The sequence below is a fragment of the Cuculus canorus genome, chromosome 4, assembly GCF_017976375.1.
Source record: "Cuculus canorus isolate bCucCan1 chromosome 4, bCucCan1.pri, whole genome shotgun sequence".
NCBI lineage: Eukaryota > Metazoa > Chordata > Aves > Cuculiformes > Cuculidae > Cuculus > Cuculus canorus.
The window spans coordinates 11,405,289-11,420,788 of record NC_071404.1 but is presented as its reverse complement, the minus strand read 5'-3'; the positions used below and the strand labels follow the sequence as shown (position 1 = coordinate 11,420,788).

The following is a 15,500-nucleotide window of genomic DNA, read 5'->3' as shown; positions in this document are numbered from 1 at the left end:
GTGCTTGGTCTCTTCAGAGAGAGTTCTGTATGGGTACAGACATACAACTCCAGAGGCTGGGAAGACTTTAGTATAAAAAAATAAAATATTTATGGTCATTAAAGGCATCTTCAAAGTTATGCGAGTGGAGCTTGAGGGGGTAGTTGACATTAAGGAAAGTTTAAATTCAGCTCTTCATTCTTAATCCCTTCCTTTACTGTTTTTAAAATGAACACAAAACATCGCTTTTGTACAACACCTTGTTGAGATGTAAAGAACCACATTAATGTCTGTCTTACCAGACTTAGAATGACTTACCTACAACCAGGTCAACATAAAAAAAAAAAAACCACCAATGGGAAAAGCTACCATTAAAAGTACAAAAATTAAAATCTCAATAACTGGAAAACACACATGGAAAACCCATTAATACCAAATGTGAACAACTGAGTGCCAGATTCTGATTAATGGCTTTCTGTAAGAAGGAATGTATTTCTGTATGACCATACATGGTAGCTACAATGCAAGTTTATGTGCTAGTTGTCTTAGTTAAGCTTTAGAAATAAAATAGCCAGATCCAGACAAAAGAATAAACTATTTTTTTAAAAAATATTGAATATTTGGGTTGCCTTCCTGTCTGTAGCACTTTCACACATCCTTATGGAGAGCAGATAGAAGAGCACTGTGTTCTGTCCTTAAGTTTTCTTCATGGCTCCAGAGTCAGTATCTTCAGGAGCAAGTCCTGTACACCTACGTCGCCAGCTCTGTTTCTGAAGCCAAGCAAGAAAAAATAAGTAAGTGTATTCCTAAGATGTGTGATGAAAATCTTGAGAACACGAAGCAAATTACTGTCTGTCAAACTCCATAGACACAGAAACATTCACTTTAGTAGTGTGTATAAAATGCACCTGTCAGAAGGATGCAACATCTTATAGAACCTCATCACTTAAAAATCTTTTCCAAAAGAGTTGGCAATTACAAGAACTGCCTCACAAAGGTACTGGGGTTAACTCCTCTGTTAGAAAGGGCCTGTGGGTAGATTAGAAATTAAGAATCACCATACACCATACATTCTTCATTAATGCATCCTTTGCTGTTTAAATAATATTATAGACTTCCTTACCTCTTATGCTTGTTGTAGACTCCTGAAGTTCCAATTCCATGTAATGAAGCTGTTTTTTGGAAGCAGGACTGACAGGAATATTAACATAGGTTGCTGTCTCGCTGTGGGGTCGATCTGATGCAAGGATATCAGCTGAATAACCCACGGCCCCTTCTAAAATAAGTAACACGTTATTACAGACACTGTTTGCAATGACCAATGATACATTTCATAAAAATGCAGTCAAATGTTCCGAAAACAAACATTCAGCAGCAACAAATCAGCTTGCCAAACAATACATTCCTCAGTCATGGATAAGATGTGAGAAGACTAGTATTTGTCCATAAAATATCCTCTGAGATTAATCAAGTCAAGAACAATGCAGAAGACCACAGACCAGAGCCACTTATCTCACTGTCTTATGACAGAAAGCAAACACTATACAGAAATTTTCAAACAGAAGCAACGGATGCAACGCGACTACACGAGGCTTTCATCTCTAATTCAGGTTAATAAAGCCTTATGTGATGCAATCTGTTCTAGGAAGATGTGGACTATTGAATAATCTACAAGAGAGCAACAAAAATCATTAGAAGTTCAGAAAACATTACCCAAAAGCATGGACTGAAGAATTGTTTCACGCAAGAGGAAGGCAAGCATGAAGAGATGTTGACAGCTTCCCTGTACTGAGTTGAAAAGGGCAGGAATGATGCCAAGTGGGGAAAGACCAAGAAATAAAAGAATTCAATTGCAGGAAAAAGTAGATTAGACAGTGGGAAAACATTTCTAATAGTAAAGATCACAGGAACACTAAGGAAACCCTACAGAGGCTGAAGAATTTCTGCATCTAGAGATTTCTGAGGAAGAAATAGACTAACATCTACTAGGAAACAGTTTTCTATAAATAGTTCCTGACTTAAGGACAACAATTTTTGTATGCTGGATGAATTCTCAAGACCTCTTCTAGCCCTGCTTTCCATCATTCTAATCTTGTCAGAAGAAAAACTAAGATGGTAAAATGTTTCTTTCATTAGGCCAATCAGGCATTTCAGCCTTCAACACCTTGTTCACATCTATTCTTTACTACCGAAGTTCTTCCTAGAAGTATCTGGGCCACGGAAGACACAAATACAAACCTGAATCTGTACTCTCTCTGTGCTTAGGCAAGGCTTTGAGTTCCATTTTCATTGTCCTGCTCAGCAGGCTTCAGTAATGCCTGCCTGTCCAGCACAGCTGAAGTTCTTACCCTTGGACACTTTGTGCTGTTAGGTCAATTTGGGGCAGAGGAGCACAGGGGGAAAATGGTACCACTTTCAGGTTTTCCCATTCCCTGAAGTTCTCCAATTAAGCCCTTATACAAAGCTGGGCAACAGGAAGAGCTGTTAGAGGTTGAAGCATGTTCCAGGATAAGAGAATTTCTCCAGGCTTTAAGCTGTTTAAATCAAAGGAGTCTATTGTGCAGTACAAAATTTTAAAAGCCTGGAAAGTTCCTGACAGATTTTCATAAAAATTACATAGGAAATAACTGAACATTTTTCTAACCCTCAGACTTCAAGTTGTTGTTCCAAAGCCAGGTGTTAGGAACAAAATAAAAAGGAAATAAAAAATAAAAATAAAAAAAAGTTCTATACTTTCATCAAACATCATTTGCAGAAATTATTCTGTCTAGAGTATTTCAAAGGAATTTGGCCTGACTGTGCCAAAAGGGATTCAGCAGAATCATAGCATTGAAAATTTGCACTCCAAATCGCTAAAATTGTAAGCAAATTACAGTCTTAAGGACTGATACAGAATCATGAAGGAAGATATAATTTTCAAAGACTTTCCATAAACTGTTAAAGTGGTGTAGCAGGAGTTTAAGTGAAGTGTCCTCAAATGACTAGCATGAAATAGCTAGGATGAAAACTAGCAAAATTCTCTACAGAACTAAATAGGTGAAATGTTTAAGGAAACTGAATGTCATACCTCATGCAGACAAGCCAAGTGATTTTCCTGAGAACTAGAACACAACACATATATGAACTGGTGGGGCATTGTGCAAGAAAAGCAAAAGAAGCATATAGAACAAAGAAACCCCTGCCAACAATTGAATGTTTTTACTATAAATTGATTCAAAGGACAAAAACAAAACCAAGGACAAAGTTGGGCAAACTGGAATGAAAGGAAAGGAAAAGTCTTCAGTTGTTTGGTCTGTGCTATCTTCACAGAAACTGTGCTTTCCTTGTAAATATAGAGATGCTTGGCACTTCATTTTTCCTTCAAATAAAATCCAAATATCTCATTAGCCACTAAAAACTGGCTTGTGCTTGTTTGAAGAGAAAGGTTTATTTGAAAAGCATAAGGCTGTCAAAAGTTCCTACTAAGAAAACAGGGCACATGCAGAGAGCTTTGGACAAAGACAATGCTTTTAGCAGGCTGTTCTGTGTGGACAGAGGTAGAAGATGATTACAAGAGGGGTCAGAGGAACAGTATTTGACATCATTATGGAGAGAGTACTGGGGAGAAAAACAGACAAAGATGCACAGTTACAGCATTCTGAAAGAACCACAATTGCTTGAAGTGAAAGGGGGAAAGGTAGGAAGAAAAAAGAAGATAGTCAAGCGAATAACAGACAAAGGGTAAAAGAGAAAGGGTAGTGGCACTGAAACAAAGGGGAAAACAAAGGAAAAGATAGTATAAGTGGAGAGGGAAGAAGAAAATTATATTTGAAACTGGTGTTCTAGCCTTTCTTTCAGTGTTATTCATATTTTCTACCCCACATAGGCAGCATTCTCAGAAAAGTGCAATAAATAACACCAAAATAAAACCAACATTACAAACACAGCCCAAAGACAAGCTTTTTCTCTGTGTGTGAGCATACATGTAAAGCCAATGTGTTCAAAGGGCACGACCTCAAAAGTAAACATTTAGAAGAGATGACAACATAAAAAGAAATGGAAAAAGAAACGGGAATTATTAACGTCCCCCAGTGATAATCGGCTCCAAAGATCTTTACTCACCAGGTTCCTCAGGGCTAGTAGGAGTTCCAGGTTCTGCAGAAAGTGTTAGCATCTCATAACTACATTTAGGACCTAGAATACAGGAACATCACCAAGGGCTTCAGGTTTCAGAAAATACACAATGAAAACAAAGCACATGATTTTCTGGGTTTGACTTGTAACCTTCTAATCTTAATAACCATACTGAGTAATCTCAGAAAGTATAAACAGTGGTTAGCTTTGACTTTTCTGTAGTGGTGTTGCCAGCATTTTTGAAAGAGTGCAACAATAAGGAAGCAAACATTAGCACATTTCCACAAGGGTTCACTCTGTCGGCCATTGAAGTCAACAGTGTGTTTTGCTGTGCACTGATGTGGGAGCAAAGCCGTGTTAAATGTATGAATCAGGGAGAACTGTGTGGGTGATTTTGGGAGCATCTGGAAGACTCTTGTTAAAATTCCACCTCCAGCATGATGGATAACTTCTTTATTTCTGACAAAGCTCTCTAGAAAATGCTTAAACTAGCCCTTCCAAAGACAGCTTTGCTTTCCAAGTACAAATCGTTGTCTTTGCAAGAAACCAGGTTGCACTTCATCACCGGTGCTTCCTGAGCACTAAGCTGAAAAGAGATGTACAGGTTCGCTCATGATCCCAGACTCCATCCAAGTTCAAACAAGGCAAGCTAAAAAGTTATGGCCATAGAATGATCATATTTGGATTAATTTTGACAAGCATTCATAATTTTATCTGCTGGTGTTGTTTCTTTCTCTGTTATCATGAAGAAATATTTTCAAATGCAGTGGGGTTCTTTCCCACCATGTCGTTGCTAGGATACAGGATTTCTCATGGCCCAAGGTAAGTTTTTTTTGGTGGGTGCCCTTTGTTAAAGTTCTGACAGCATCTTACTGGTGTGAATAAGATTCCTGCCTATGCTCTGACACTTATCTCATCTGTCCCTGCTTCTCCTAAACTTAACCCATCTGCCAATGCCTTTCTAGCAAAAAACCTGCAAAGCAAAAACCACAAAGGAATATATAAATCTTACAATAGGGAATCAAGTCATACATTACCTTTACCATTATTGAAGTTTTAAAATAAGTTGAAGTTTTAAATTAATTTAAATTTACATGTTCACACATACCTGATAACCACTTACACTTACCAACTTGGAGACTGTGCCCTCTGTGCACTTTCAAAGACCCAGAAGCTGCCATAAGAGAAGCACCAGCTGTTTTCAAAGAGAGATATTCACATTAAATCTAAATTCCTGTTGCTATTATTAGATATTTGCTCTGCATCAGCATGTTTAGTAGATGATTCTGAAACACCAAGAAAAATTTCACTAAGAATTACAAGTCATTTAAGCAGTATTCCTTTTATTATTTGCTAAAGTCTTCATCCTGAGAGTGTGGCACTATAATCTAATGTTGTTGTGTTTTTCTTTAGAAAGAAAGGATGCCTTCCATAAAAATTCAAGGTACTGGCCACCCTGTTTGTGGTGAGTGTTGCCTTAGTCACAGAGATACTCATCTTAAACTGAGAAGTGGCAATGATAACTGAGTGGGGAGGTGTCTTTGCAATCCATAATCTAGATTTAGCAACTACAAAATTTAAAGCAGTTATTAAAAACTCATCAGACTGGATCCAGAACCTATTCGAGTTATTGGGAAGAACTGTTATCACTTTTCACAGCCCGGTTTCAGACATGCATACATAAACTGGGGCAGGATGAAAGGCAGACAAAGGATGCAGCTTCCGCGGTGTGCAAATCCAGGTCAGAGCTGGTTGTTGCAAAACACCTTTCCAAGTATTCCAGCCAGGAAAGCTTTAACAAGGGTGTGTCAGGTGGCACAATCAGTCCCTGTTCCCCAGCCCTGTTAGGATCAGCTATCCCAAAGCTATCCCAGGTACAGTATCTGGCACAGAAGTTTGAGGAAACAAGAGCTAGCAACTCATAACCTACAAAGGGGTATATCTTAGTGTGGCTTGTCTGCACACGCACATCCTATCTTTATTTAACCAACAAAGTAATCAGCGTTATATCTCCGTTCAGTTAGCGCTTTCCCTGCCCAGCCATGAATGTCTTGTCTATACTGTTGTCACTGTGGGCACTTTAATCGAGATGAGTGGCGTATACTTCTTCACATGAATAATATTGAGGGATCTGCTTGTGTAAGTAGATGGTACTTAACAGAAATAAGGCAGTGGCTGTAATGTGTAACTCCGCCACTGGTGACAGGGCTGCTCTGCCACGTGCTGCAGGGTGTTGGGGATCAAGTGTAAAATTATCACTGTCTTCTAAATTGATGAACAGTCACTGAGCAGCTGAGACAATTCTCTGCAAACTGTTTTTAAAACACCATCCAAAAACATGCAACATGAAGAAATGCTACAAGATAAATAGCAGTCTGAAATACCCGAGAAATCCACATGACTTAGGTACCAAAAGAAAATGGTAATTTCTTGACTTTTCCCTTGTATAAACTATACAGTCATACATTTTTTCCAAACCTAAGAATTTCCAAGTTTATAAAATTATGCCTACAGTTTTATAAAATAAATCTAAATAAAAAACACAGACTATTTCACATACTAAGGACAACAGATTAAAAAATAATAAACACTCACTTCAGAAGTGCACATCAGGTTTGCAGCCTTTGTGTACACAAAACCATATATGTGGTAATCTAAGGCTATAAGAAAAATTTTCAAGGGTAGCATACTGAGAAACTGATGTTGTATTCTAACAAATGAGATCGGATTATAGAACCTTTACATGCTGTGGTGAGGACTTAACCACTAAAAATGTTATTCACAATTTTGTTTTTGACAAGACCACTCATAGAAATAAACAGAAAATTAGGATAGTCTTCAACTAGCTAATTTACTTATATATTTACTGTAAATTGTTTTCGCTTTTCTCACCCCAGAACATCCTGTCTCTGCATTATTAACAACAACAGAACACACTTCATGCAGATGAAACCTTACCTTACTTTGAAGAAAAACTACAGATTTATGCTAATTGCAACAAAACTAGTGGAGGGGACCTTTTCTCCCTCGAAAACTAAATGTAATTCAGTAGGAATAATTCCAGAGGAAATGTGGATTTTTAGCAACATTTTTGGTATTTGTGAAAAGTACACAGGACAGGAAAGGAGATTTAAAACAAGAAGACATTCCTGTCCATTTATGGTAAAGTTGAAGTTTTACCATTTGGAGCTCATTTAAAAGAAATACGTTAATGCTTCAGGATTTGACCTGTGGCATTTTCCTCATTTTTAAATCTGGCAACTAACAAATATTTACCTAGTCAAATCTCTCGTGGAATTTTTCTGAAGCTTTTAACTATATTGTATAAACACATGTCAACAGAGATGACCTAGTTATTTTCTTCTTTCTTCTCTACAGCTACCACATAACCTGGCTTGCTTTCTCCTTTAGGGGTTCCAGGATAACACTTGCGGGAATAGAAAAAGCAAGATAAATTTCTGGATATACAAAGCATCCAGCAGGAGACAAGTGCTCTATTCCATCATTCTTTCTGTCTAATAAGGGATCATTAAGAATAATTTTTTTCAGTCTCCCCTGCTATCCAGTTCTGCATGATTGACTCACTCAAGTCTTTGTTAAAACCAGGTAGCTCATCAAGAGAGTTATTTCTGTTGTACTTTCCTCAGTGTGTAAGGGGAAGAAGATTTTCAAACTGCAACAAAATGAAAATATGCTGCAGAATATTTTGCATTAGGCTCAAATCTCTGATGTAGCTCAATGAAGTCAACTACTATTTGAAACGTTTCTGTAACTTCACAATCATTTCTTTATACCCACTCTCCAAAAATACGCAGTTTACAACACATGTGATACAAGAAAGAGCCTTAAAAAAAAATAACAAATGAGAGAGAATCTGAAATACATGCTATAAACTGAGCCCAGACAGTTTATATTTTCAAATCCTGCCACCTATCATTACATGGCCAACCAGCAGACATGCAACACTTATACCGTATTTACTATGTGTTCACTGCTCTACTGCCCAGCTTCTGCTTTGCCTTCACGGAGCAGGACACAAACTCTACAAGTCTAGGCTATTAAATTTGCTGACAAGTCAGGACAGAAGAAGACACTATGCTCTATGATAAATTCTTGCTTCTTATTGAATTAAAGCTACTTTTATTATGAAGCATTTTGATCCCCTCAGTCAAGCAACATTTCCAGCTCCTCCTCGGAAAACAGATACCTTGATTAAAAGGGCATCCAAATCCTAGAGCTACTGATTCACAGAAGTACTGCAAGGTCAGCTGAAGGTTTTTTCATGTAAATGTAATAAAAGCCTTCTTAGTGATGTATAATTGCCTTGTAAAACTTCCCTAATTTTGTAACTTCCATTTTCAAAGTGATTAGTGTGTCCAAAGGAATTACTGATGACTTAACTACCTCTAGCTATTCTTCATCTTCCCATACTGTAGGGCCACTCCAGCTCAATCTTCCATCCTTAAAAATGCAAAAGCCTTATGCTGGAATCATCACCGTTTTCCTGTAGAAGGAAACTCAGTGTTTGTTTTTTGAAAAATATAACCTTCAAAGATGCTTTGCAGACAATTGCACTAAAAATCTTGATGCATCTGAAGCTCAGGATCTACACTGGCTAAGAAAGAAGATCACACAATATGTTTCCTTAATATATATTTAAAAAAAAAAAGAGCTGAAATTATCACTATATTTGTAAATAAGGGTCCTCAACTTTAAGTTCTAGAAGGCTGGGATATGTAACTTCTTCATATTCCAGTGTTAGAGAAGGCGTGGGGAAGCAAATCAGGAATATAGAAAAGGTAGGACTAGAGAGTCACTGTAGCATGGATTTACCACCATCTGTCAACCTACTGGACTTAGTCAGACCAGAGGACGAAGCAGCAGCATTTGAAACATTCACTAGCATATAGTTTCACAACATTGCCTTTTTTCCCCCCTCCTCTCAGTCCCCTAGTAATTCAGAGAGTCACTAAGGCCAAAGTTTACTTGCAAATGCAATCAATATAATAATCAGCTTACTTAAGTCACTTTATATGAGCTCATATTTTTCTTCCTGTACAGAATTATTTTGAGTGCACTTATGAAATAAACCACAGTCAAGAAAGAGCATGTCATATTATGGCAGGATTTTATTAATCAATTTCTCATTATGGCAATTCTCTTCTATTACAGTCTTTAGCCCTGTGAGGTATGATATATTTGTAGTGGACACTGTTCAGCACAGGGTCCTTTTTGTCAGCTAAATAAAAGTACAATAATGTACTTTGTCTTCCGATAACTGAAGAGTTGACAATACATTTCCTGGGGGAAAAAAAAATTGTTAATTATAAATTATTTCCAACCAAAAAACCCAACCAACACGGTATGGCCCAGATTCTTATTTCTCACTGCTCTCAACTAATTCCTTGAAAGCTTACTCCTAAGCTTAGAACAGAAGTATCAGTCTGCATAGGTTTGCAATAAAAATTTTAAACATGCTTGAAAGAAAGCCCTTTTTTTCCATCAAAAAAGCTAAGTTGTCAGACAGTTGCATTCATTTTCAGCACCCATCACTTGTTATATACTTAATTTTATTCTTTCTTTTTATCTCCCTACCTTGACTCCCTATCTACCTAAGAACAATTTAAGAGATACAATGTTCATAATCAGTATTCAGCGGACATTTCAGCTGAATTCCAATCCACAGCATTATTTTATGTTTATTCCTTAATTCATCCTCCCAGAACATTTCCCATCAAACTTTGCATAGGTTTGGTATTACAAGCAAAGAGGCTGTCAGCACAAGTGTCAGTTGCAATGCTGATGAATTTGCTCCTGTGGAATACAGGAAAAATGGAATTATGGAACTGCACAGATGGAAAAAAAAAAAAAAAGGTAAGATAATTTAAAAGCCGCAAAACTTAACAGTATTAAAGTCCACAGCTTCCATGAGAGGATATTTGTTAATTTATTTTCCCATTCAGCAACTGACTTTTGAAATGCCAGATCCTGTGGCATAGCAGTACAGGGAAATCAGACCTCCCACTGAGGGAGTTTATTTTAAGTGTTGAAATACCCAAGGCTGTGTCTGGCTCCAGGGAATGCCAAGGCAATCAGCTTCCCTGTGGCTAGTGGGAAAGGATGAAAGTTTCTGAAATACAGTGCAGAGCACCTGCATGATATGCCTTCTCCAGGCATTGCAAGAGGGTCCCGTCTGCAAACCTATTCCAGCTCTCAATTTAGCTTCTCTAAGTAGGAGCCTCAGGATTCAGTTCACTTGGAAAGTCTAGCAACTAAGGACAGAAATAGTGGCATTTTACCCATTCACAAAACAACTTCATGGTTTAAACATCATTCATAAAACAAGAGAGCTGTGACGGAGGTCTACTCAACTGAAAAAAATGCAAATATTTTGAAGGAGAGAATATTATAAGCAAGAACTGGCGGTTCCTAACTAAGCTCTCACAATGACCCAGAAAGGATCGTGAAACTTAAATAACAGGCCTAGATCACAGTGAGAAACACGACAACGGTTGGAAATAAATTCTAAATGTGAGAATAGCGAAGGACTTCAGATGATTTAAGATGGATTAAGGATTCTCATTGCAGAACATGCTAAACAACCACCTGTCAGACATACACAGACACGGACATCCTAATCTTGGGGCAGAAGCGAGACCTAGATAACAACTTTGACCCTGTTTTTCCTACAGTACTTTGATTTATAGTACAAGAAAGATAGGCAAGACTCTTCAGCTCATCATTCTATGAAGGAATGTGCTGTCTTTTAGTTTCACCTCTCAACATTGAATGTGCATCTCAGTCATGATCCCTTAATTCAAAACACATGAGAAAAGGACCTACATACACATCTCTGAAATTGCATCCGCTAGATCTGCTACAGAATTTCTTATGCATTCATGAGAGACTTTGTGTAGATCCCATGAGAACTTCTTCAACCAAATGTCGAAACCTACATGCCTCCAGAGTCCACCAGTTTCAGAAATCAGGAGATCTGAATCACATTTTTGAACCTCTACGCTGTTATGGTATTTTAAGGTTCACAGTAACCATAAATGTAGTCTATAATACTTAAGAGCAGACGTTCTGACATCATACAACTCCAAAGAATCCCTTATCCTGATCTGTACTACACCACTATAGTAACAATGGGAACACTTTCCTCCTACCAGTGCAAAAAACCTAATTCAGTCTCTCTTTCTAATCAATCTTTACGAAGTTATTTATGAAAAAGAGAATCAAATTATTTAAACCAGAATTAAATTATTCAGCCCAACTTGTTTTTCTTCATCTAGTAATACAATTCAGAACTACTGCTATATTTATGAACACTTTTCAGCTTTTCAGTAGACACATTTCTCTGAAGTTACTGAATCTACTTCTCAGTGTATGTAATACCAGTAGGTATTCTTCTTTGCCTCAGTTCTGCAGCAAGACATGGAGTTAATGAGTCAGGATCCATTGTTTAAATATTTTTCAGTTTATTGATAGTGAATGTAGGTGACACAACAGAACTGTTTAAATGACTGCTGAGCACTCAGGGACCTTCAGTTAACGAATTGAATTAAAGATGATGGAAGCAAAATATTCAAAGGCTACAGTACTATTTTGAAAGATTTGTAATGCCAATTTCAATTATACTTGAAATGTTCTCATATACAAAAGACAATACTTTAAAATGAAGTATCGAAGGATCATAAAAATGTGACAGAGAAAGAGAAAAAATGTGGGTTTTTTGTACTCTGAAAAATAGTACAGCATTAAAGAAAAAAGTTCTACATGTATATAATGAGAGTATTTGAGACATGAAACCCAAAAAGATAGCTAAAAACTTCAGTCACTGGCTTTAGATTCTGCATTTGCCCAAAGCATTTATACTTATTCCAACAAGTATTCAGTCCTTTTCTTAAACAATATTTTCCCAGTGTACCAGATGTGAAAATCCACCCACTCAAATTTCTATCTTCCCTTTCTGTTGATTGAAAAACCTGTCCTGTATTTCTACACTTCCAATTTGCTTAATGATAGGTTTTATCAAAACAGCTAACTTCTTCATCTGCATGAATAGTCTGAGATTAAGGTTTTCTCAGATATTGTTTGCATCCACAATTAATTTGCCACTGAAATTAATGCACAAATAATATTAAGCACATCACACACAGCTGTAGACCCAAGTTCGCCTCTATTTACACACACTTTAATCATAAGTTCTTTGGTTTCCTTGGGTTGATTAGAGGACTAGAAACCTGAGTACCAGAAGGAAAGATAAAATTAATGATCCAATTTGAGCTTCTACTTTCACATCTATAAATCAAGAATAATTCCACTGACTCGAGTGGAATAACTAGGAACAAGATCTGCTAAATGCTTCTGGATTTTCTGCTGCTAAGACAGACAAAGGAATAGAGTTACTTATGACCTTCTCCAGAGACACCTCCTGATCCTAGCTGTCTTACTGGATTTGTCCACACAAGTATCAATCAGCTATACTTCTTTAAGTATTTGCCAAAGTTTTATAAGTAATAAAGAAACTCAAGCGCAAAGAGCTGCTCTGTGTCTATTGGAAGACAAGCAACCTGAGAAATGTAACGGATCTGCTGAATCATCAGGTAAACAGTTTAAGGAATATAAAGACATCTAAGATACTAATCAACTTCTTTGCACAGATCTCTCAAAGGAATAAGAAGGAGGTAGTACACAAAACCAAAGGCTTATGAAATGTTATCTTTGCAGTAAAATGATGATACAAAAGGTGCCAGACCAGTTTGGCCACATCATATAACTCCTTAGTCTTCATTGTCAACCCCTGTCCCACATCTCTTGAGTGGATGGACAACAAGGCAGCAACTGGAGGAGTAAAATCCCTCTCACTGTAAGAGAAAATGATCACTTGAGGAACCAGAACATGTGTAAGTCTATGGGACACGATGAGATGCATCCCAGAGTCCTAAGGGAACTGGCTGGTGTAGTCCCAAGCCAGTGTCTATGATATCTGAAAAGCCATGGCAGTTCTGGTGACAAAAAGGGAAACTAGGCAGATGTCTTTAAAAAGGGTAGAAAAGAGAACCCTGGGAACCACTAAGCTGTCAGCCTCACCTCTGTGCCTGGGAAGATCATAGAACTGATCCTCCTAGAAGCTATGCTAAGGCACATAGAGGACAGGGAGGTGATTCGAGACAGTCAGCATGCTTTCACCAAGGGCAAGTCCTGCCTGACCAACCTAGTAACCTTCTATGATGGAGTCAATACATCAGTGGACAATGGAAGAGCCACAGATGACATCTTATATGGACTCCTGGAAAGCCTTTGTCAGAGTCCCCCACAACACTCTTCTCTCTAAATTGGAGACATATGGATTTGATGGGTGGACTGTTCAGTGGATAAGGAGTAGTTTGGATGGTTGCATTCAGACAGTAGTAGTCAACAGCTCAATGTCCCAGATGGAGATCCGTGACAAGTAGTGTCCTTCAGAGGGCTGCATTGGGACCAGCACTGTTTAATGTCTTCATGAATTATGTAGACAGTGGGACTGAATGCACCTTCAGCAAGTTTGCAGATGACACCAAGCTGAGAGGTGTGGTTGACACCCCTGATGGACAGGACACCATCCAGAGGGACCTGGACAAGCTTGAGAGGTGGTCCCATGCAAACCTCACAAGTTTCAACAAGGCCAAGTGTGAGGTCACACGCCTGGGTCAGGGCGAACTCCAATATCAATACAGGCTGGCGGATGAAAGGACCGAGAGCAGCCCTGCCAAGAAGGACTTGGGGGTACTGCTGGATGAAAAGCCAGACATGAGCCAGCAATGGTCACTTGCAGTCCAGAAGGCCAACTGTATCCTGGCATGCACGAAAAAAGCATGGCCAGCAGGTGCAAGTGGGTGGTTCTGCTCCTGTAGTATGCTCTAGTGAGATTCCACCTGAGAACTGTGTCCAGCTCTGGAGCCCTTGGCAGAGTAAAGATATAGACCTGTTGGAGTGGGTTCAGAGGAAGGCCAAAGTTTTAAACTGAAAGAGGGTAGACTTAGACTAGATACAAGGAAGATTTTTTTTACAATGAGAGTGGGGAAACACTAGAACAGGTTGTCCAGAGAAGTGGTAGATGCCCCATCCCTGGAAATATTCGAGGTCAGGTTGGATCGGGCTCTGAACAACCTGATAGAGCTGAAGATGTCCCTGCTCACTGCACAGAGAGGTGGACTAGATGACTTCTAAAGGTGCCTTTGAACCCAAACTATTCTATGAGTCTATGGACTCCAGAAGACCAACACATTCTACTGATAGTAGATTTACAATGCAAATATAGTCAGCACATTACCTTTGCCTAAATTGACTTTCCAGGACAGATATTGAGCTTCCTCCCTTTACTTAACTTGTTGGTTGATCAGTAGTTCCTCTGACAGAAGAGAAGCATCTCCATGTTGCCTCTAGTAAAGATCCCTTCCCGTGGTTTTGTGCTATTTAGAAAACCAAGTATACACACTGAACGTATAAATCAAGTTTCCCCTTGGTGTTAACATAGCCTAAAAAGAACATTTTCATTACTTTCTTTGACTATGTAAGCAGAACAAGCAGTGAAGAACTTAATATAGAAACTGACAACTTTGAACCTCTTTAGACTACAAAAGGATGGGAAAAACAAATAGATTAGTGTTTGAAACCAAAGATACTACAGATTAAAATGTATTTCATAACTGCCAGTCATGAACTGCAGTAGCAAAACCAACCACAAATGTGATACTTCTCAATACAGTCTTTAGTTCTGCTTCCCTAAATCTTCTGTTTCTCTCATCACAACCTGGGACTTAAACATTATTCTTTAACAAAGCAAATAACTAAATTACTCCTACCTGGTATAGCTGGTAAGACTCCAGACTGTAATATTGCTGTTCCCTAAAGAAAACAGAAAATTTTAGGATGAAAAATCTTTAGAAGAAATAGAAAATTTACAAAATATAGGAAGAATAGCAGAGAAATCACTTCACCATCACCAAAGTTTAACATGTGGTTTTAAAAATGAGAGCAGATGCAAAGGTGCTCAGGGCTGTAGACATTCAAAGCATGCATAAGTTGGAAAACCTTTGCATTCCTCAGTAAAATCTGGCTTCAGGTGCTTTGCAAAAAGTATAGCAGACACGGTGAATTTTAGCACTTTTTAATCAGTTCTGAATGAAACAGCAAAAATCAAGAAAATTCAGAGGAAGATGATATCAAGTTGGAGTAACAGGATTGACATATGTAAAATAAGACCATGCCTACCTTTGCCTAAATTGGTAGGTGCTGCGAGCAGACTAAAGCCTGCTCTGCATCTGACTCAGCTCTATAAAACCAACATATTTTATCTTAGAGCTTAAGTTGACTTTGGAAGGCCTACAAATACCACCTGTGACATCAGGGTCTTTCTAGAA

General features: G+C 38.1%; 1 protein-coding gene across 6 annotated transcripts in view; it reads right to left on the bottom strand.

Moving 5' to 3' along the window:
* DOK7 (docking protein 7) overlaps positions 1-15,500 on the bottom strand; it is a 72,981-nt gene that overhangs the window by 11,157 nt on the left and 46,324 nt on the right. For 2 of the 6 annotated variants that reach the window (XM_054065019.1, XM_054065021.1), the window contains exons 8-11: positions 14,940-14,985; positions 5,222-5,287; positions 4,081-4,152; positions 1,103-1,255 (exon numbers count right to left, since the gene is read on the bottom strand). In XM_054065019.1, coding sequence (XP_053920994.1) covers positions 1,103-1,255; positions 4,081-4,152; positions 5,222-5,287; positions 14,940-14,985 — 337 coding nt within the window. Of the gene's footprint in view, positions 1-1,102; positions 1,256-4,080; positions 4,153-5,221; positions 5,288-9,295; positions 9,394-14,445; positions 14,550-14,939; positions 14,986-15,500 lie in introns of those variants that run through there. The other 4 variants (XM_054065020.1, XM_009564625.2, XM_054065023.1 and 1 more) reach the window with 3 other exon arrangements.